Source organism: Chelonia mydas, chromosome 24, assembly GCF_015237465.2.
Source record: "Chelonia mydas isolate rCheMyd1 chromosome 24, rCheMyd1.pri.v2, whole genome shotgun sequence".
Lineage (NCBI taxonomy): Eukaryota > Metazoa > Chordata > Testudines > Cheloniidae > Chelonia > Chelonia mydas.
Genome location: NC_051264.2, coordinates 8,466,399 through 8,488,222, shown reverse-complemented (window position 1 = coordinate 8,488,222; position 21,824 = coordinate 8,466,399). Strand labels below are relative to the sequence as shown.

Sequence of the window (21,824 nt, the reverse complement as noted above, 5' to 3'; positions counted from 1 at the left end):
GTTAAACCTCTCCTGCCCCCTTTGTCTGTCTTGTGGGGGAGGGGCTATGAGGGGGGAGGGGCTGGGCAGGCCTGGGGAAGTGGCTGGGCTGGGGGGATCCTTGCCCATCTGTGGCACTTGCTCTGATCTGGTCCAAGGCGCCTGTGGGGCAGCGAGCAGAGAAACAGCCTCAAGGGCCTGTACAACTGCCCCATCTGCCATGGGCCTAGATCCTGCTGGCTGGGGGACTGGAGGCCCCACTGCCCCCGCACCCCCCCAGTCAAGCCCCATCTCCCTATGGTCCGTGCCGTTCTCACACCTGCCCCTGGCGAGGACAGGGCCCCCCATTTTGCCCCCTGGCCCTGCCCCATTTCCCCAGTGAAGACAAGGCCCCACCTTCCAGTCTCAACCCCTCCCCCTTCCCAAGCTCCGCCCCATCTTCCCAGTGAAGACAGACCCCGCCCTTCAATCTCAAACCCCGCCTCCCCGAGCTCCAACCCGTGGGAGGTTCTTGGGATGCTCTTGTGGCATGCCTGGCTCCTGTGCATGAAGAAGCCGGGGGAGATGGTGAGCAGACCCCGCTCCCCCTCCCCCCAGCTGCCAGTGGCTGCCTGGGCTTCTCTGGCCTGGAGGAACCACTCCCCACCGGCCGCCAGAGCACAAGGCCCATCATAGCGTGACACCTAGAGGAGCCCGTGGGCAATGGAGGGGGATGGCGCCTCCCCCAACGGGACAGCAATCTAGGGTGCTGGGGGACGCCACTTGACTGCTGCCACCTCTGCACCGTGGCCAGGCCTCCTTTCGAGTAGGGGGGCCAGGTGTGTCTGGCCTTCCTGGGAGTGGGGGTGTTGCCAGCAGCCAACCCTTATGGCCGGGGCACGGCAGAGGAGCTGGGACAGGAGTGGCACTCAGCTTTGGACACAGCTTGTTAGATCAATGACTTGACGCCTGCAGGATTTCAATAAAACCTGAACAGTGCAGGACTGTACCTGGGGTGAATGTCCCCTCCTCCTCCCCCACAAGGAGCGCCTGCTACCCTGGGAGGCTCAACCAGCTCTGGCTCCCACTCGCACAGCTCTGCTGATGCCCCTCAGCGCCAGCCAGCAGCCCCCAGATCCCTGTTGCATCAGTGCTAAAGAAACAGCCTCTTCTCCTCTGCCCACAGCAGGTGCCGTGGGACGCAGCCAGGGCTCTGTAGAGGGAAGCCCAAGCTCTCAAATCTCCATAGGGTGGTTATGCAGGGTTAGGGCTACCCGGGCGTGTGTGTGTGCAAGGGCGGTGGCTAGCCTCGCACAGAGGTGACCAGGAGATGGATGGAGCGGAGCAGGTCCCGAGGAAGAGGTCGGTTCTGCTGAGGTCCGAGCCCTCTGCCCTGCGTGTCCGTTACAGGCTACGTCCATGAGTTCCCGCCGCCTCCGAGACCATCACAGCAATCAAACCGGGCCCAGCACCTGGAGCAGATATTATTCCTGCCAAGGTCTATAAGCAGGGTGGCCACCACACTGCAGGGCACCTCCGCATTCTCTGGGAGCAAGAGTGAGGTTTTACATGCCAACATTGTCAACCTATAAACGTGAGGGTGATCTGGCAAACCATGGCCTTTCCTTCCTCTCTGTCGCTGGGAAAACCCTTGCACAGTCATGTTGACTAGCCTTAACACCGATCCTTCCTGAGTCTGTGGATTCTGGGCTGGATGAGGCACTATGGACGTGACCCTCACGGGCCCGCCAGCTGCAGGAAAAGTGGCGGAAGCAAAACCGTGATCTTTGTATGTTTTTTCGACTTAGCTGATGCTCTAGTCTGAGTAAGTTGTGAGGGGCTCTGGGAATGTTTTTGTTATCTTTGGATGCCCTGCGAAGTTTATTTCTGTCATTTGGTCCTTCCATGGTGGGATGACATTGGACCCCTTCCCGGTCACTAGTGGCACCAAACATGGTTGTACGCTGGCTTGCACATGCTTTTTGCATCCTTTTTTTGGGCTGTGCTTAAGGATACGTTTCATGAGATGATTGACAGAGGAGTCCAGAGCCAGTTCCGCACTGCGGGGGAGTTTTTCAACCTGCAACGCTGCCGTGCTCGCCTGAAAGTGGCAGATTCACCCATCAAGGAGCTTTTCTTTGCTCACGGCTGCGCACTGTTTGCGCGCTCAGTTGACGTCCGGTTTATAGGTGAACACTTTGCGCAGGCAGTCCATCGCTTTGGTTTTACAATCAGCCTAAAGAAACCTGAAGTATCCACCTGTGCTGGGGGCTACGTGCGTCTCGCTGATTATTAAAATCAACAACGTTCTCGCAGACCTGCCTTGGCCGAATCTGGGGTGCTGTCACACCAAAATAGACACTGAGCCCACTGTCTGCTGGGCCGTCGTGCTCACGCAAGGCTGCTCGTTGGCTGTGCGAGATGGACAGCGTAGGGTCACCACCCGAGGACACTGGATCGGTCCCACGTGTGCCATCCCTGCAGGGTCGAATGGTGGGACAAGATTCCTCATAGCACAGTCCTCAGGCGCTGGTGGATGGCCGGCATTCAAAACGCGCTGGGAAAAGCTCAGCTGTCTCATCCTGAGCATCTCGTTCATTCGGCCGCTTCGAGGCTCCTCCAGGCCGTATTTTGTGAGCGGCGGAAACGGGGCACCTGTTCTCGTGGCGGCTGGTACAAGCGTGTTCGGCTGACGCCAGCAACAGCCCCCACAGCGGCGGCAGGTTTGCCATGTCTCCGTTAACGTCACCGCAAGGCGCATTAACGCCAGGCGTGCCCGGCGCAAAGCAAGGATCCGACGGCCTGCAGTGGTCGTGGATGGTCCGGGCTGTGCCCCATGTAACCGTGTGCGCCGGTCGTGGACCTGGTCCCCTGTCGTGTTTGCTGGCCCCTCCTCCATCACCAAGCGACCTGAGACCCCACCAGCATCCACGCTTGCGGGCAAGACTTGGGAGAGTGGCGCAAACTTTGCCCTGCGCTGCCACCTAGTGGAGTCCCTTGGTACCTTGCTCGGTCACCCTTGGCACTGAGGTGACGTTTGGAAGGCGCATCCTCGGGTATTGCGGGTGGGCAACATCTGGGGGCGTACGTGCTGTGCGAAGGCATCTCATTTAACGCCTGTGCATCGTATGGCAACTCGGTCTTGGGCACAGCCAGGGCCCCCTGCAGCCTGCTCAGGAAGTGCCCAGGTTGTTGTTGGAAATGTCAGTGCGCTGCTAGGGGGCGCTGTGCTGCAGGAGATGCCCTGCCCCTGGGGGGGGCGCTATACCACTGGGGGGGGTGCTGTGGTGCAGGAGATGCCCTGCCACTAGGGCGGCATTGTCTTTCTGATGAGACATAACCCTGATCTAGATCTCAGGGCGCTTTGCACAGAAGTCAGGAGTGAAGCCAGCTGTCCTGGGCCAAATCTCAGCTCTGCCAATTAATTTCGGGCTCATCAGATGCTCCCTCCGAAGACTGCCGCCTTCGCTTCCTGGCCTCCGTGGTTGCATGCCAACCATCAACACACACTTTCTCCCTCCCGCCCCACCCCGCCACGGCCCGAGCACGCGCAGCATTTGAAAGGGCCCGTGGTTCCTTTGTGAGCAAACAGCTGCCAGAGGAGTGGGCTCCCCGGGTGTTTTCAGAGCCGTCACCCCTCCGCCCCCCCAGCTGCTGCTCTCTCTGCGGCTGCTGGTGTGGGGCGGGAGGGGCCCTTCATCAATCCTGACTCAAAGGCAGCAGTAGCCTGGCACTGCCTGCATCATGCACTTCCAAAGCCTGCCTGCCCCCCAGGCAATCCAATGCACCTGTCTCTGGGTGGGAGCATTCTACAGCCAGCTATTGCCACGCCAGCAGCTAGTAGTCACGCCATGCGCTCTGCAGGGCTGGAGCTGAAGTGTTACAGCAAGGGGTCTCCAAGTGGTGCTGTGACACACAGTCTTGCAAGTTCTTTGTGAGCAAGTGTTTAGTCTCAGGAGAAATGCTGCATCACCGTGAGTTTTGTTAGGGTATCGCTTTTTGGGGAGCTGTTGCAAGCAGCAGGGGGTGGTGTCGCTTTCTGCCTGAGACTCTGTGCCTAGAGCCAATGTGACGATGTGACGCAGCAGGGAGGGGGGAGTGTTGACCTGGGAATGTGCCCTGGGGATGGGAGACCTGAGAGCCTGTCACCTGAGCGGGGAGGGGGAGGGGGAGGTGACACCTCTGCCCAGGAATGTGCTCAGAGGCTGGAGAAGGGAGCCTGCTGGGGGGGTTTAGTTTCAGTTTGAGGCTGGGGGGTGGAACGCAGGGAACCCCAGGGCTGGGGTCTAAGCTCCCTGCTCCCCCAGAAGGAGTTGACTGAGGGGTCCTGGTTGTACCCACAACCCCTGTTTTGGACTGTGTTCCTGTTGTCCAATAAACCTTCTGTTTTACTGGCTGGCTGAGGGTCTCAGTGAATCCCAGGAAGAGGGGTGCAGGGCCTGGACTCCCCCACACTCTGTGACAGCCAGTTCTTGGGCAGCATTGCTCCTTGGGGGTGGGATACTGGTACTTCAGTTGAGGTTCCCGAAGCCTGTGTGCTCTTTTATTGTTCTGGTGACTTTCTAGACATGGGGGAGTTGGGATATGTAGCTGGGAGCCTTGAGCTGATCAGTGCTGTGGGCAGATGGTCTTGTATTATTGGAACGTGGGTTTGGTTTAACAGAGTGGGTGTTTCAATGAAATGGGCATGGTCTGGTGGGCAGTGCAGATACAGCAAATTAGATGCGGCAGTGACCTGGGGCTCAGGACTTCTGGTTCCGGGCTCTGCCACTGAGCTGACCTTGGACAAGTCACCTTCCCCTTGCTGTGCCTCAGTTTCCTGTGCCACCTTTGTCTATTTAAATTGTGAGCTCTTTGAGGCAGGGATTGTCTCTTACTCTGTGTCTGTGCAGCACCTGGCACAACGGGGCCCTCATCTCAATTATTTTGTGTCTGCTGCCCTGGCAGGATGGGGCCCTGATACTCTGTGTCTGGGAAGTGCCAGGCACGGCGGGGCCACGATCTTGGTTACTCAGTGTCTGGGCAGTGCCCAGTGCGACAGAGCCCCGATCTCGATTATTCTGTCTGGGCAGTGCCTGGCGCGATGTGTCCCTGATCTCGGTTACTCTGTGTGTGGGCAGTGCCCCGCATGATGGGGCCCCGATCTCGGTTACTCTGTGTGTGGGCAGTGCCCCGCATGATGGGGCCCCGATCTCGGTTACTCTGTGTGTGGGCAGTGCCCCGCATGACGGGGCCCAGATCTCGGTTACTCTGTGTGTGGGCAGCGCCCCGCATGACGGGGCCCCCATCTCGGTTACTCTGTGTCGGGGCAGCGCCCGGCACGATGGAGTGCCAAGCTCAAGTTGCCCTATGTCCGTTACTCTGGAATCTTGGTGGGAGCTCTCGGCTGCATCTGGTTTTTGTTTTGTTTTTTAAAGCTACTAATAATATTAAAAACCCAGCCACGGAGCCCTTTCTTTGATTTTACTTCTTTTATTTAGACAGAAAAAAAATTAAATTATTTAAAGTAAATGGCAATAAATAACAAATAAGTTAAGCGTCGATATCGTCTGAAACATAGACTTCAACTTTTCTTTTCTTTTTCCCCACTAAAAGTTGTATTTTTCCCCCTCTAAATAAAAGTACCAGGTAATAAACCCCCTCCCTCTCACCCCCCCTCCAAATAAAAAGAAAAAAAATAAAGAAAAACCATTAAAATTCTCTAAAATTGGAGAGGAGAAAATGGCAGCAACTTGAATCCTTTTGGATCACAGCTAATCTCAACGAAATTATTTACAATTACTGGATTAGCAGGAGACTGTAAACATAGTTTTTCTTCTTCTTCTTCTCTTTCCTGTGGTATAGGTTGATTTCAGAGCGCAGTAGAGATGAGAGGTTGGTCAGCATGTAGAGTATCATGATATTTTACAATTGCCAGATGGGGAGGGCCTCAAAACAAAATGGCTGGAGAGGAGAACTAAGGCCAGGAGAAGCATAATTTCTGACCGGGAGCTGTGAGAGAAGGGGAGCAGCCACCCTGCAATCTCTTGCTGGAGTAACTTTACAGCTGGGCCCGCTTTGGGGAGCAACCTGACCCAGTGGCTTGGAGGCTGGACTAGGAGTCAGAACACTTGGGTTCTGGTCTTGTCTCTGCCCCTGACTGTGAGCAAGTCATGGCCCCACTCTGTGCCTCAGTTTCCCCTCCCACTCTTTAATAAAGTCTTCCAGGAAGGGACTGTTGCTCACTGTGTCTGGGCAGTGCCCAGCACAATGGGGCCCTGATCTCAGTTACTCTGTCTCTGGGCAGTTCTGGCACGACAGGGCCCTGATCTCAGTTACTCTGTCTCTGGGCAGCGCCCGGCACAATGGGCCCTGATCTCAGTCAGAGGCGCCAGAGGCTGTGACAGCAGAAGAATCACTTTTGAGCGTGCCGTTGCTCCTAAGCATAAACCATCGCAGGCTCAGGACTGCCTCCCAGGGCAGCCAGCTCGGTTTCAAGTACAGGGCTGGATTTTTCAGAGGGCTGCTGTGTGGAACAAGGGAAACCGGAAATGAGCCTAGGACGGAGGGGGAGGAGATGCCGCGGCAGGTCAGGGGGCAGCCGGCAACCGTTTGGGGGCTCTTGGGGCTGCATCCTTAGTCAGAACTCTTGCTCCAGATGGCGCACAGAGAGTTTCTTAGCCTTCTGCCACCCAAAGGACATTGTGGCTCTCAATGGGGCGCGGCGGGAGGTGGAATTGGCTTCTCTGGCTCTTCCTGCCCGGGCCAGGATTTGAAAACAGCAAATTTTTAACTATAAAGGAGGAGAAAATCCACATGGCGGAACAACTGGATGGAAACGAAGCAGTGGCTATGGCCTGGAAATCCACGAAGGGGGCTATCTCTGGGCCGTGGTCTTAGGGAGCTGATTGTGCGTGGGGCGGGGGGCTTAGAGTGTCTGAAACTTCCTGCCTTGATTGGCAGGGGCAGGGGAGTGGAGGTGGGACATCAGCCCTATGGAGGCTGGGGGTGGGGGTCCCGGTTTCTCTATGTGCTAGCTCCCAGGTGCCTGCTCGGTGTAGGAGCTGCTGCCCATCCCTTCCTTCCCCCAGCCGTGACAGCCCCAGCGCCCGTGGCTTGCCCCTTGATGCCACGTTGAGGGATAGAGGTGGGGAATACACGGTCCTTTCCTTCCCCCCGCCTCCGGGCCTCAGCCAGTCCAGTGCCACATGCCTCAGCCATGGCGCCCGTCCCATGTCTCCTCCGCGGTGCCAGGTGGTAACAAGCCGCAGAGGCAATAAGAGAGCCCGGGTGGGCTTGGGGCGAGGCTCCGGGATGCAGGGGAAGACCAGCTTTAATCACCCCTCCCCCCCACCAGCATTCCCACCCCCGGCTGGGCACGGTCCCCCCAGGCTCCTGGGTTGACCAGAATGGTGGTGGAGGATCCCATCTGCTTGAAGTGGGAGGAACCGGGGCCCCTGGCTGTAATGGAGGAAAATGACATACCGGTGCCCCTCATGGGCAGCCCCCCACCCCTGGACTCAGAGGCACCCAGCTCTGGCCTGCGGTGCCCTCTGTTGGCTCTGCTCCCCCCCGCCCCCGCCCAGCCTGTGGCTGCAGCTTCCCCAGTGTGTCCGGCTCCCCCCTCCAAAGGCCTCGGGTACTCGGAGCCGGTTTTGGTCCTGTTTGGTGAGAAGAAAGCTCAAAGGATGGACCCCCCCCGCCTTCTAGCTGGGCACAGAGACAGGGCCCTTCTCTTTCCCTCCCACCTCCAGGGCAGGATCAAGCCCTCCAGCTGATTCCCTAGGGCTGCGCCCTGTCAGTCCTGCCCCCCCCCCCCACCACCTGGGCTATGGTGGTAGGAATTCATGGCTACCGCTGGGGCGGATCAGTGCTGGGGGGGGAGGGGGCTCCTTTCCCCCCTCCCTCCACTGTTGACAGGGCAGGGCCGAGATCACAGGTGAAATGCCGCCCCCCCCCGACAAGCTGCAGGCTGCTGGTGGGGCTAGGCGCAGCCCAGGGCCGATGGGTGGAGTCAGGCGCATTCGGTTCTGCCGATCGAGTTCATCCTCCCAGCTGGCGGCTCAGGCGCTCGGGATCGGTGCTGCTGGCTAGGGATGAGCTGCAATGGGTGGGGGCAGGGGGGGATGGGCCTGGTGGGGGCAATCCAGGGGCTCCCTCCTCCATTGAGCTCCAGACCTGGGGGGGGGGGGTGGGAAGGAGGGAGGGGCGAGAAGAGAGAGAGGGAGAGTTAAAGGCGCCCCTAGCCATGCTCCTCCAGCCCAGAGCGTGGGGGTCGGGTCGCAGGCTGGGACATGCACAGAAGGGCACCAGCCTGTTCGATTCCCCCCATGCCCCAGAGGTGTCGCAATTTAGACACGGGGTGGGGTTGCTGTCACCCCACTGCGAAGGGTGGGCTGGGACTTTGGGGGTGGGGGTGGAATGAAGGGAGGAAAGGGTGGTGGGTCGGAGGGGGATGATGGCTGGGTTACCAGGTGCTGTCGGTTGGGTGCGAGTGGCACCCTGAAGCTGTTGAGGGGAACCAAAGGTTGGGGTAGCAGGGGGCTGTGAGTTGGCACCGAGGGGCATCAACAGAGCTGTGGGGGGAGGAGAGCCGAGGCCTGGGAGAGCAGGGGGCTGTGGGTCGGGAGTGAGGGGCATCAGCAGGGCTGTGTGCAGGGGCCGTGGTTGCAACTATTTGAATATTCCAGTTGAAATCCAGGGATTGTCCTCTCCTCCCAGCCCCAAGGCCGCTGACAGGGGACCGTCCCCCCGAGGGGCTGGCGGAGTGTGGCACCAGCCAGCTAGGGCCTGTCACCAAGTTGCTTGCCGGGTGCAGCGCAAAGGGGTTCAGCTCTGCCTGGGCTCCCGTGGGCCTCACCAGCCGCTCGCTCCGTGGGCCAAGGGGCCTGGGCAGAGCCAAGGAATGCTGGGCCCTGCCCTGCTGCTACGCGGCCAATCGTGCAGCACCTCGCACAATGGGGCCCTGAGTCCTTGGGCCCCCCGCAGCCCAAATAACCCCTCCCCTCCATCCCCCTGACACTGCACTGAGCTGCTTCCCCGCCCCCCTGCCCAGGTTAGCCCCCAGAGGGGACACCCCTGCAGGAGCAACCGGTGTCATCGGGGTCATTCCCTCCGGGGGCACTGGCTGGCTGGTGGATCCTCCCAACAGAGCTAAGACATCTGCCCGCGACCCCGCACCCCATAAAGCCCAGTGCCCAAAGGGGGTGTGTGTGTGTGGCACGTCCCTTCGCTGACAGCAGATTCCCCAGCACAGTCACAGCATGAGATCACTGGATGAGGTGGCCTCTGAGCTCAGCCGGGGGGCTGTGTCAGTCGGGGGCTCTGTGGCCTGCACCCGCTGCGGCCGTGGGGAGGCCTCGCCCAGCCCACAGCGACTCCATGGGCTGGAGCTAAACCCAGCCCCGCCCGCCCGCACTCACCATGGCCTGCCAAGGGCCACACAACAACGTCCACCCCAATTGTAACCCCCTTGGCTGGTTGAATTCCCAGACACGGCCCCCCCCCCCCAGCACTGCACCCGCAGTGGATGCTCCCTGGGCACCTCTGGTTGCCAAGTAACAGCCAATCAGGACTCTCCTTTAGCCAGGCTGCCAAAGGGGGTGCGGGGTGGGGAGGGGTGCTGGACTCATGCCAGGGATGGGAGGGCAAAGCGGGGGATGTTTGTGTGTGTACGGGGGTGATGTTGGGGTCAGCTATAGTAGAGAAACTCTGGGAAGGGGGCGGAAATTAGCACCGGGCGGGGGGGAGGGTGCAGGCCAGAGCTGCCAATGCCAAGCTGGTGGGGGCCACCACCTCCTGCCTGCCCCTTGTCCATGCAGCCGGCACTAGCAGCTGTCAGCTGTGTGGGGGGGTGTGTGTGTGTGTGAAGTTGGCCTGAGCCTGCAGTGTATGGGGGGGAGGATCGTGTCCAGTCACAGCTGTGTTGGGGGTGGGGTAGGCACCCCTGGGTTGGTGAAACCCAATTCTGGCACTGATCTTACACGTGCCCCTGGGGCTTAGACCCTCCCAGTCCTAGGAGGTGCTGGTAAAAAGGGGGTGGTGCAGCCCACCCCGGGCAATGGGGGCTGAGTGGGGCATCTCTCCCCAGGTCTGTTTGAGGGTACAGCCTCCTCCCCCCACCCAAGCTATTCTCTCAGGGAGATCCAAGCCTGCAGTGCTGCAGGGCATCTGCTGGACTCGTGGCCACCCTGTTCTCGGGGGTGTGTGTGTCTTGGGGGGTTGGTTCCAGAAAGGCCAAGGCCTGGACCAGCAAGACACCTATGGGTGTGACCCTGTTGCCCTCCCAGGAGGCTGGGCACAAATGTGCTGCCAGGCTCTGACCAGACCCTCCCCTGCCCCATGCCCATCTCTGGCAGACGGGGGGACGCTGGAGCCCTGAGGGATGGTTCATTAGAAGGATGGTGAGGAGCCACTATACAGACCCCTTCCTGACCCAGGGCTCGAACCCAGGCGTCTTGATGCCCAGCCCCTCCCCCAATCACTACAAAGCCTCCTGTATGCGGCTCACTGCATGACATGGATCATGTTTCCCATTTGACTCTGATGTCACTTGGACCTGAGAATTTCCCCCCGCCACCTCCTCCTCTAAACTTTGTGCAGTGGTTCTGTGCAGTTGTTAACCAGCCCCTGTGTCTCACTCCAGAGGCAGCTGCATTTTACTCGTGTGCAGGGGGCGGTGCGCTCTATATAAACAGCTGCCATGCCCTGCCCCAGCATGGCTGCATTGTAGCAATGATGGCCTGATCTCCTCCATAAACAGCGGCCATGCCCTGCCCAAGGGGTGGCTGCATTCTAACAGTGGGTGCATGAGCTCCATATAAACAGCTGCTGTGCCCAACCACAGAGGACATGCCCCACTCTCCTCTGCCCATTCCCTGCACAGCAACTAGAGGCCTGAGAGACAGGAAGAGGGGGTCGGGGAGGGTTTCCTACTGTGGCCTGGGTAGCCCCTGCGCCGTGCTGCTGCGTTGGGAATCCAGGTGGCAAAGAGGGAGGTGGAAGGGACCCCCCCCCCCCACCCTGGGCCTGCAAAGAGGCACTTTAACCCCCCCAAACACACACACACAACGCGCAGAAAGGAGCCCGACCCCAGGTCAGCTAAAGCCAAGAAACAAACCAAATGAGCAGCAAACGTGACACAAGCAATGACCCAGTGACCAACAAAAAAATGTTCTAAGAGATGGGGTGAGGGGTTGGGGGGGGGGACAATCAGACCAGAAAAATAACAGAGGAGGGACTGAACTAGTGACTAGGAAAAGAGGACTTCTACACTGGTTTGGGTTTTGCAGCTGGTGAGGGGAAGAGGGTTTTTTTTTTGGACCGGGGGATTTCACCCGAACGAAAACTACTGTCCACTGAGACCACCATCAAGAAAAAAGACCTCACAGCACAGCCAACCACCGCTACGGCACAGGGACGTCATGCACCCGCTAGCTCCGCTCACATGACGTGTGTCCAAACACCACGAGCCACAGGGGACAAGGAGTCTCGCGAGCGAGCTCAAGATACATCACTTCGGTCGGTCCAGCGGATGCCACTTACAAGGGGGCGGAGCTACGGCTCTTGTGACAGCGAGGGATGGCTAGCGACAGAAGCATCTCAAGATATGATTGGTAACCCTGCCGGGGTGGGGGGTTAAAGCAGCAAAGAAAGAAAACGGGATTTGGGATTTGTTTTTGTTTTAAATAAGAAAAGGGAAAAGGTCAAGTCAGCTCTGTATGTAAATCACCTTGTTTCTTACACAGTAAAAGAGACAAAATATGGTTTTTTTGGACAATTTCCCCGCCCCTCCCCACCACAAACCCCTGCACCAGGGATGGCACCGCTGGGCACTGATGTGTTTTGATCTGTTGTGTGTCTGGGAATGTGCAAAGCCCCCGCACTGATTGGGGGAGGCCAGTGCTGGGACCCCATCAAAGGCCTGGCTCGCCAGAGGGCTCAGCGCTTTGATGGAGTCTCTCATTTGGCTATGCAGTCTCACTGGCTGCTTTGCCAGACGTTGGCCCTGGTGGGGGGGGGGGGGGGGGGGTTATCCTGGTTCCACTGAGCTGTCGGCTGACCCAAGACAAGCCACTTCTCTGGGCCATTTCCCCTTTGCCTAGACAGAGCTCTTTGGGGTGGGGGTGGGGGGCTGCCTCTCCCTCTGGCTGTGCAGTGCCTGGCATGCGCTGGTCTACAGCCTCAGCCTGGTGCCGCAATACAGAAAATAGCGTTATCATGGAGCTGGGTGTTTGGGGTCTGTCCCAGTGTGGGGTGGTGGTGGTGAGGGGGGATGTTCCCTGGGAAGGGAGCTCAGATTGGGGCTGACACCTTCTAACCCTAAGGGGGGGGTGTTGCCTAGCCCCACAGTCACTTGATGGTCCAGGCTCACTGGCCTCCCAATTGCCTCTCCCCTGCTAATCCTCTTGCCTCCTTTTAACCTGACCCTCAGCTGGCACCAGGCCTGATGGACAGCGTGCGAGTGATGGGGGCCGGGTACTGTGGGGGCGGGGGCAGGTGGGTAGCAGATGCTTGGGGGAGGGAGCCTGTGAACCTCAGCTCCATGCCCCCGCCCCATTCATGCCCGAGCCTCCTTTTGTCCCAACAAAGGAGGGAAAAAAAAGATGAAGAAAAAAAGAGAACGAGAAAATAAACGGATGGGAAAGAAAGACACGGCTGATGGGAAACGGGCACCCTCATGCCACATGCAGTGGGCGTGCCTCATGCCAGCTGGCTGGCTTGTTACCGCACCGGGGCGGGGGGGGGCGCATGGCTCTTGGGGAGGGTGCAGAGCTCCGGTGACAGCTCGTCCATGCCCCGGGCACTGTGCCCTGTGACCAGGTTTCTCCAGCAGCTCTGGCAGGTGGAGAGAGAGACACAGAATAGGGGCGTCAGGAACCCTGCTGAGAACAGCCCTGGGTGAAATGGATAGGATGCTGGAGGGGATGGGGCGTGGGCCCTGCGGGATCTCGGGCTGGGGCGAGGGACTGGGACCAGGGTGGGGGAGGCCTCCATGCTAGGCCTGCTGTCCAGTAGCAGGGTGCTCGGACCAAGTTATTGTCCAGTGGCACGGAGCCCCAGAGCCGGGACCTGTGTGCACATTGGTGGCCTGATCTCACCCCACGGCAGCAGGATTAGGTCCCCCCTTCACGCCCCAGGAGCAGCTTTCTGCCCCATGCTGGCATATGGCCAGAGCAGCCGGGCTCCAAATCTGGCTCCCGGGCCCGGAGCCTGCCGGCAAGAGCCGGCAAATGAGGCCTTTGCAGGGGCTGAGCTGAATCTGGTGCTAACCGACGAGGGGTGACTGAGAGATGGGGTCAGCAGGGGCTGTTTTGTACCCCTGCCCCCGCAGCTCTGCCAGTGCCCCTCACTCCTGATCCGCAGCCCCCTGCTATCCTAGCCCTGGGCTCCCCCTCGTGGCTTTCCTCTCCTCACCAAACTGTGTCAGACAAATGCCTGTAATCCAACCCGCCCCGTTCTCTCCAGCAAGCAGCTCTGTCCCAGTGCCCACGTTTCCCCCTGCACACCCTGAGGCTGGCGTTTCCACACACGAGGGCCCAGGCCAAGGCCCAGGCATGATGCCAGAGGATGCTGCAGGTTCTCTCACCCTCAGGCCATTCAGCCGGGGGGGGCCGAGCCTGGCTTGTGTTTGTAAATTTCAGCCTCAAAGGTCCCCCCTGCTACCCTCAAGACTCATCACCCTGCAAAGCAAACCCCATTGACTTGGTGAGCCGGGCACTTCCAGCTCCCCATTTCCTGTGTGAGTCTCTTCGGGGGCAGGCACCCAGCCACTAGGGTCCCCTGGTCCCGGTCTGTTCAGCCTAGATCTCCCCTGCCTCCGCTGACCGTGGCCCAGCGGTGCAGAGAGCGTGCAGCGACTGTGGCATTCTCTAGGCACCGAAAAACAAAGGATGGGCTTGCAGAGAATGGCCTGAGCTGGGACCCAGAAGACCTGGGCTCAAATCCCTCCTCTGCCACAGATTTCCTGTGTGACCTGGACACTTGTGACTTTTGTTGTTCTGTGCCTCAGTTGCTCATCTGTACAATGGGGTCAATAATCCTGCATCTCCCCTAACTCTTCATTTGTTTAGAGCATAAGCAATTTGGGGCAGGACCTGCCTCTCACTGTCTGTGCAGCACCTGGCATGATGGGGCCCTGCTCTCAGTCGGGGGTCTCTGCAGAGCCTGGCACAACGGGGCCCCAATCTTGGCTGGGATCTAAAAGCTAATGCAATGCCGATTACCGTAAATCCTTAAAGAAATGGAGCCTGTCACTGCAACGCAGTTTAGCCCCTCCCCTGGTGGTGTCCCTCTGTCTCTTTTATGTGCAAAAAAGAAACTACGTTCAATGACAAAGACTCCACGAAACAAATGACCAAGCAAAAACAAAACCAAAAAACCAAACCAAAAATCAAACCAATGCAGAACGAGAAAAGACCCCGTGAGCCACGCACGGAGAACAGTTATCAGAACAAAAGCAGGATACGTTCACGTGCCACGACACACACAGACACGCACAGAACCCCCCCGCCCCACGCTACGCCGCGCTGGGGGTCTTCACCTGGCTGAGACAGGGCTCTGTGCAGCACAGCCGGAAAGAACTGCTAGCAGGAGGTTATGTTCTTCTTTCTTAAAATACAGGGTGAAATTCTGTTATACAGATCTCTAAGATAGTGGGGGAGGGGTGGGTGGGGGGGTCAGGCTACATGCGTGTTAGCTATGGAGATATAGTGCATTATTTGTGCGGGAGAGTGGAGGGGCAGTATTATCACTGTTATTTTAATGCTTGAGCTGGTGGGACTTTGGCGTGGTGTGGCTTTTCTTTCCACCCTGTATAAAAGCCTTCAGGGTCATTTACTGCCCAGGTGATTCAGACTGTGGGCTCTTTGGAGCGGGCCAGTGGCTCATTCTGTGTCTGTGCAGCGCCCGGCGCACTGGGGCCTTGATCTCAGCTGCTAAATAATAATCCCGTGTGTGTGTGCACAGACTCTGGGTGCCTTTCTGCCCTCTGCGAGGAGGAGGGGGTGGGGGGGGGGGGGGGGCGGAGCTGGCGCGGCTCCGATAGGCTTGGTTATTTGAACGGCTCGATGAACAGGCCAGGGAGCGGCTGGTTGCGGGTCTCCTGCTTTCTTGCTGGAACGGGAAACGGCGCAGAAATTTTGCAAGCCAAATGTACATTTTGTCCAAATTTCACATGTTGCCACGTGGCCCACGTGCCCTGATTCCACGCAGAGCTGGTTAGACAACTTGTGTGTGTGTGTGTGTGTGTCTGACTGTCCATGTGTGGGGCGTAGGGGCATGTATGTGTGTGTGTATAAGCATGTGTGTGTACATGTATGTGCTCATGTGTCTAGAGCTGTATGTCTGCATGTGCGTGGGCCCAAGGGCATGTATAGATGTGTGCGCAGTGTATGTGTGCGTGTGTATTTCTATGTCCGTGTGTAATATGTGTGTGCCCTTGAACATGTGCATGTGTCTCCATGTGTGTGTGTGCACATGTACCTGTGTGCCCGTGTATGTGTGTGCATCCGTGTACCCATGTGCCCGTTCTGTTCATTCCCTCTGGGGCACCTGGCATTGGCCATGGTTGGAAGACAGGCTATGGGGCTCGATGGACCCTTGGTCTGACCCAGTGCAGCCGTTCTTATGTGTGTGCGTGCATGTATATATGTGTGTGCCCATGAGCGTGTGCCCATATGCATGTATGTGCCCGTGTATGTGTGCGTGCCCGTGGATATGTGTGTGTACGTATGTATCTGTGGGGACCTGTGTGTGTACATGTGTGCCCACATGCATATGTGCGTGTTTCCACATATGTAAATGTGTGTCCCCATGTGCATGTGTAAATGTGTGTGCCCGTGTGTGTGCATGTCTATGTGTGCCTGTGTGCATGTGGATGTGTGCGCCTGTGTGTGTGTGTGGATGTGTGTGTGCCCATGTGTGTCTCTGTATGTGCCTGTGTGTGTCTAACTGAGTGTGCCCATGTGTGTATCTGCATGTGCCCGTGCATGTATCTGTGTGTGCCAATGTGCGTGTGTATATCTGTGTGTGCCCATGCATGTGTCGATGCGTGTGCCTGTGTGAATTTGTGTGCACCCGTGTGGTTGTGTATCTGTGTGCGCCCATGTGCATCTGTTTGTGCCCGTGCGTGTTTGTAACTGTGTGCGCCCGTGTGTGTGTGTGTGTATCTGTGTGCGCCCGTGTGTGTGTTTGTATCTCTGTGTGCGTGTGTGTGTGTGTATCTGTGTGTGCTTGTATGCGTGTGTGTGGATGTTTGTGCCTGTGTAGGAGGGGAATCACAAAAATGCCATTGAGATTTTACCCTTTTTAAAAATCAAACTCTGAAATTCCTGCTACGATTTTCCGGGGTCCTCGGCTCAGTCCTGCCTTGGGCTGGAGGCTGTCGCCTTCTTGTGGCCAAAAGGCCCCAGGGCTGTACACCCTGAGAGTGGAGACGCCCAGCCTGGGGCCCTGCGGGAGGCGTTACCCCAAGGGGCTCTGTCCGGCGGGAGGTAACACAGCCAGGGCCTCACCCCCGCACTCCCGTTATGCTGCAGTTCATCAGCCCAGACTGCTGTGCCCCCCCCACCCCTGGGCTGTGTTGTGGGGGGTCCCTGTGCACGGGGGGCAGGGCACCCACCTGAGGCCTTAGTACGGCCGGTTGGCGTCTTTTGGTCGCTTGAGCTGCACTTTCAGGCGCTTCATGCCGATCTGGAAGCCGTTCATGGCCTGGATGGCAGCCTGGGCGCTGGCGGGATTGTCAAAACTTACGAACCCTGGGGAGGGGGTGGGGGGTGGGTGCCGGTGAGGGGTAGAGAGGCAGGGGGAGGGGAGGGGGGCAGAGAGAGGCAGAGAATGCTGAGTGGCCCTGGGAGACCCAACTAGCCCTTTGTCCACGGCTAGGGCAGTGCCCCCTTGGCCACTAAGCCACTGGCTCGGGGTGGGCAGCTCCGCACCCGGACTCTCAGCTTGGCACCAGGGCTGCGGTATGCCCAGCTGCCCCGTCCTTGGGGGCCGGGGAGCCCGGGATCTGCTCCCCGAGGCTCAGGTCTGGGGGCATCGATCGGTGGCAGGTAGAGGGTGCCTGATGCAGGGTTTGCTCCCTCATGCCAGCCGCTGTGGGTGACAGGAGATGGGGCTAGGAGAGCCCTGGTCTGGGCAGATCCGCTAGGGAAGCCAGCTCAGCATCAGGCTCAGCGTCAGCCCCTGTCTACACTAGGGGTTGCAACAATCCTTTTTCTGGGAGGTCGGCCCCTCGCCCCGGTGCCCATTGGCTGCTCCTGCTGCTCAGTGGGCCGGCCACTGGCCCACAATGCAGCAGGAAGGGGCTGGGAGACCCCATTGGCTGGCCTTACCGAAGCATTTGCTCTGATTGGTCGCCCGATCCACGAAAACTTTGGCAGAGATGACGTTCCCAAAGGGCAGGAACATCTGCAGGATCTCGGAGTCAGTGAACTCCTGGGGCAGGTGGTAGATGAAGATGTTACAGCCCTCGGGGCCTGCGGGGAGGAGGCGGGTGAGAGTGGGCAGCTGCTCAGGACACTCCACGCCCTGGGTTCCCTTAGATGCCCCCATGCTGGGCCCCCGTTCTAGATCCCACGCACACCGGGCCCCAGTTCTAGATCCCTCATGCTGGGCCCCCTGTTCTAGATCCCACACGCTGGACCCCCTAGAGCCTTCTGCTCTGGACCTCCCATCCTGGACTCCTCTATACCCTTCACTCTGGATACCGCAGTCTGGACCCCCCCCCCCATTCCAGACTGTTCCAGATCCCTCACTCTGGACTCCCTGTTCTAGACAACTCTATATCCTCTAACTGGACCCCCACATCCTTGACTCCTCTAGATCCCACTGCTCGGGACCTCTTTAGACCCAACAGTCTGGACCCCCATTCTGAACCCCTCATTCTGGCCTCCCCAGTGTGGGCCCCTCTCGGTCCCCCTGCTCTGGACCCTGTGTTCTACACCACTCTAGATCCTCTCATTCTGGCCACCATTCTGGATCCCTGTTGATCCCCCATGCTCTGGACTCCCTCTGTGAAGTGTTGGGGTCCTCAGGGAAGATGTGGAGGTCCTGAGGTGCACAGTGAGGCAGGCCCTTGGTGACCCCAGGCCACATCTGCCCCCCACGGACCTCTCCCTATTGAGCGGCATTGGGGCAGGGCTCCTGGCAATAAGGGATGTCAGGGGCCCAGGGGCAGAGCTGGGGGTGGTTTCAGGGGGACATGGCCTGGGGAGTGGCACCTAGTGGATGCTGCGGGGGGGACATTGTTGGAAGGAGCGGTGCCTAGGGGGTGTTGGGGGGCAGTGACGGGGGGAAATTGGAGGGGGCAGCGGCTCCGGGCCCCACTTACCTTCCCGCTGCTGCTGCTGCTGGGGGGGCGGCTGCTGCGTGAGGATGGCCGGCTGCTGGGGGAAGGCCGGGCTCACCAGCCCGTAGGCAGCAGGGTAGGTGGCTGGGGCAGAGGCAAAGGAGGGCATGAGCGACCCCTCAGCCTGGGCCTATGCGCCCCCAAGGGAAGGATCTGGGCCCAGACCTGAGGCCCCCTCCCCCCATCGCTGGCCCAGCTCCCTTCCCCCACTGCTCCCCACTCCCCCTGTCCCCCCAGGTCCCTCCACCCGCAGGGAGCCCCCTCCTTACAGCCTCAGTCCCCCTGGCTGCCCCCTACCCCCACAGCCCTGGGGGGTGAGGCCATCACTGCCACGCCCTGGTGCTGCTCAGACCTGGTGCCAGCGCCCGGGACGTCCCGCCATGCTGCTGCCTCCACCCCCGCCCCCCCAGCTCCCTCCCCGGCTCGGGGCTCCTTCCAGCCCCCCCCAGCCCTGGGGCTCCTTCCCGCCCCCCCTAGCCCCGGCGCCACACCTGTGTAGTGCTGCATCCCGGCGTAGGCCTGCTGCAGGGGGTCCACGGGGGCGGCTGGGCTCTGAGCTGCGAGGGGAGGCGAGAGGGGGAGGGGGTTACCCAGGGAGCCCCCTGGCTGAGCCGGGGTGGGGGTGGAGGGGAGCAGGCGGGGCAGGGGCGGGGCGCGAACCTGGGTATGGGTGGACCCCGTTGGTGTAGAGGGCCTCGGAGGCCGGCTGCCCCGTGGTCTGCGTGGGGACCGGGCTGTAGCCGTTGACACTGAGCGTGGCCGGGATGGCGGACACGGGGGTGGCGGCGATGGCGGGCGGCGTGCTGGTACCTGCGGGCGAGAGACGCGGTGGACGAGCGGGACGGGTTCGGGGCTCGCCCCCCACCCGTGAGGAGATCCCGGCTTGCCCACCTCCTCCCCGCTCTGCAGCCTGCCGCCCCCGGGGGGGGGGCTTTGCCCGCCCTGCAGGCTCCCCGGCGTGGCCCCTCCTGGCCCGCGCCCGCCCTACCTGAGGAGGGGGTGAGGGGCGTGAGGGGCGTGGCGATGAGGCCGTTGGGGTTGATGGTGGCCATCTGCTGCATCTGGACGGCCGCCATGGTGGCCATGGGGTTGAGGTAGGCGGAGTGAGCAGCGACCAGGGCTGCCTGCTGCTGCATTAGCTGCGGGGGGAGAGAAAGAGATGGGGGGACGGGGGGAGAGTCAGGGGGTGTCCGCTGGGCTGCTGGGGGGATGGGGGTAGGCCTGTCTGCAAGGGCACAAGGACCCGGGTGGGGGGAAACGATGTGCCCTGCTGTCCTGGCCCCCGCAGCTCTGCCGCTGCCCCTCAATCCCGACCCGCAGCCCCAGCTAGCCCAGCCCTGGGCTCCCCCCATCCCCCAGCTCTGCCGGTGCCCCTCAATCCCGACCCGCAGCCCCCTGCTGTCCCCGCCCTGGGCTCCCCGCATCCCCCAGCTCTGCCGGTGCCCCTCAATCCCGACCTGCAGCCCCCTGCTGTCCCCGCCCTGGGCTCCCCCCATCCCCCAGCTCTGCCGGTGCCCCTCAATCCCGACCCGCAGCCCCCTGCTGTCCCCGCCCTGGGCTCCCCGCATCCCCCAGCTCTGCCGGTGCCCCTCAATCCCGACCCGCAGCCCCCTGCTGTCCCCGCCCTGGGCTCCCCCCATCCCCCAGCTCTGCCGGTGCCCCTCAGTCCTGACCCGCAGCCCCCTGCTGTCCCTGCCCTGGGCTCCCCCCATCCCCCAGCTCTGCCGGTGCCCCTCAATCCCGACCCGCAGCCCCCTGCTGTCCCCGCCCTGGGCTCCCCCCATCCCCCAGCTCTGCCGGTGCCCCTCAATCCCGACCCGCAGCCCCCTGCTGTCCCCGCCCTGGGCTCCCCCCATCCCCCAGCTCTGCCGGTGCCCCTCAATCCCGACCCACAGCCCCCTGCTGTCCCCGCCCTGGGCTCCCCCCATCCCCCAGCTCTGCCGGTGCCCCTCAATCCCGACCCACAGCCCCCTGCTGTCCCCGCCCTGGGCTCCCCCCATCCCCCAGCTCTGCCGGTGCCCCTCAATCCCGACCCACAGCCCCCTGCTGTCCCCGCCCTGGGCTCCCCCCATCCCCCAGCTCTGCCGGTGCCCCTCAATCCCGACCCGCAGCTCCCTGCTGTCCCCGCCCTGGGCTTCCTCCCTCCTCCGTCTCTGCTGGTGCCCCTCAATCCCGACCCGCAGCCTGGGCTCGCCCCCCATGCCCCTGCTGAGAGCCCAGCGTCCACATTGGCAAGGAGCCCCTTACTGCTTGGGTGTAGGCGCTGTAGGCCCCGAACTGCAGGGCAATGGGGCTGAACATGCCCAGCTGGCTGGCCACCTGCTGCATCCGGCGCAGGCCCCGCTCCTTCTCCGTGTCGGCGAATTTCACCACCAGGCTGGAGGAGGCGCCCTGGGAGTGGAACCCCCCGCAGGGGGGCTAGTGAGACAAGCAGAGCACGGTGACCCCCCCGCCCCACCCCGTCTGGCCCCTGCCCCTGCACTGCCTCAGCCAGCAGGGGTGACACCAGGCCCCAGCCCCTCCTGCAGCCTCCGCGCCTGGCAGCCTCCTGGGGAGCGTGTGGGGGGGCCAAGCTCCCCTCCTGTGTCAAGTACCTGCTCCAACCCCCTCTGCCCATGCCTGGGATGATTTTAACCTTCCTCAGGACGTAGGGCCTAGTGGATAGAGCACCGGCCTAAGCTTCCAGACAGCAGGGTCTCTTCCCGTCTCTGCTGCTCGACGAGCTTGGGCAAGTTGCGGCCCTGCTCCATGCCTCGGTTTCCCCACCCGTTGAATGGGGCGAATGATCCCAACCTCGTTTGCAAAAAGGGCTTTGGGGTCTACGCATGAGCAGGGCTTGGGATCAGAGCGACTTGATCTGCCCGTCCTGCCAATGTTTTCGAGACTCTGAACAATGTTCCCCGCCCCGACTCGGGGTGAAAAGTTGAAAAGCTGGAACATTTTCCTGAAGCGCCTAAGAAATGTTCCTTTCAGGGCAGCCTGGACATTTGGTTTCTTCGATCGATGGGTTTCCAGCTCACTCCGACACGCTCACGCCGCAAACTCCAAAGTTGCCTCGACCCGGAAAATGGGCGTTTTTTCGCCACAGGAACGTGGAAGAGGGACGTTCGGACGCTTCCCAACCGTCGTTTACCCATGTCGAGAAATTGTTCCCAGTCCAGACGTTCCCACGGCAATGGAATTGCCCTGTCGGCGTTTTTCAACTAAAAAACGTTTTCTCGGAACATTCCCGACTGACTCTCGAGGCTGCAGTGGCGAGCTCGGTCCATCAGGGGGCAGAAGAGCCTCAGGCAGCATCCTTGCCCCCTGCCCTGGCGCTGAGCTGGGTCCTTTCCAGGTGGCAAGTCTGGGGGGGGGGCTGAGATTTGGAGCTGCCCACATGAGAGGGTGCGAGAGGCAGAGGGGGCTGGAGATCCTTGGACAGGCAGACAGGGTCGTGCTGCCCTGCCGGACCCATGCCTGGGTGCTTGCTGACTGCCCGATTGAGGCTGCAGGGCGGATCAGAGGCCTGGAGGCACGAAGGCCCTGTGGGGTC

The 21,824-nt window shown here is 60.5% G+C and overlaps 1 protein-coding gene across 3 annotated transcripts in view; it reads right to left on the bottom strand.

Annotated features, from left to right (window-relative positions):
- Positions 1 to 5,389: 5,389 nt before the first annotated feature.
- CELF3 (CUGBP Elav-like family member 3) overlaps positions 5,390 to 21,824 on the bottom strand; it is a 48,026-nt gene continuing 31,591 nt past the window's right edge. For all 3 annotated transcript variants that reach the window (XM_037883359.2, XM_037883357.2, XM_037883360.2), the window contains exons 7-14: positions 20,537 to 20,680; positions 19,278 to 19,428; positions 18,950 to 19,099; positions 18,781 to 18,846; positions 18,272 to 18,373; positions 17,274 to 17,417; positions 16,559 to 16,694; positions 5,390 to 8,115 (exon numbers count right to left, since the gene is read on the bottom strand). In XM_037883359.2, coding sequence (XP_037739287.1) covers positions 16,567 to 16,694; positions 17,274 to 17,417; positions 18,272 to 18,373; positions 18,781 to 18,846; positions 18,950 to 19,099; positions 19,278 to 19,428; positions 20,537 to 20,680 — 885 coding nt within the window. In that variant the 3' untranslated portion in view covers positions 5,390 to 8,115; positions 16,559 to 16,566. The remainder of the gene's footprint in view (positions 8,116 to 16,558; positions 16,695 to 17,273; positions 17,418 to 18,271; positions 18,374 to 18,780; positions 18,847 to 18,949; positions 19,100 to 19,277; positions 19,429 to 20,536; positions 20,681 to 21,824) is intronic.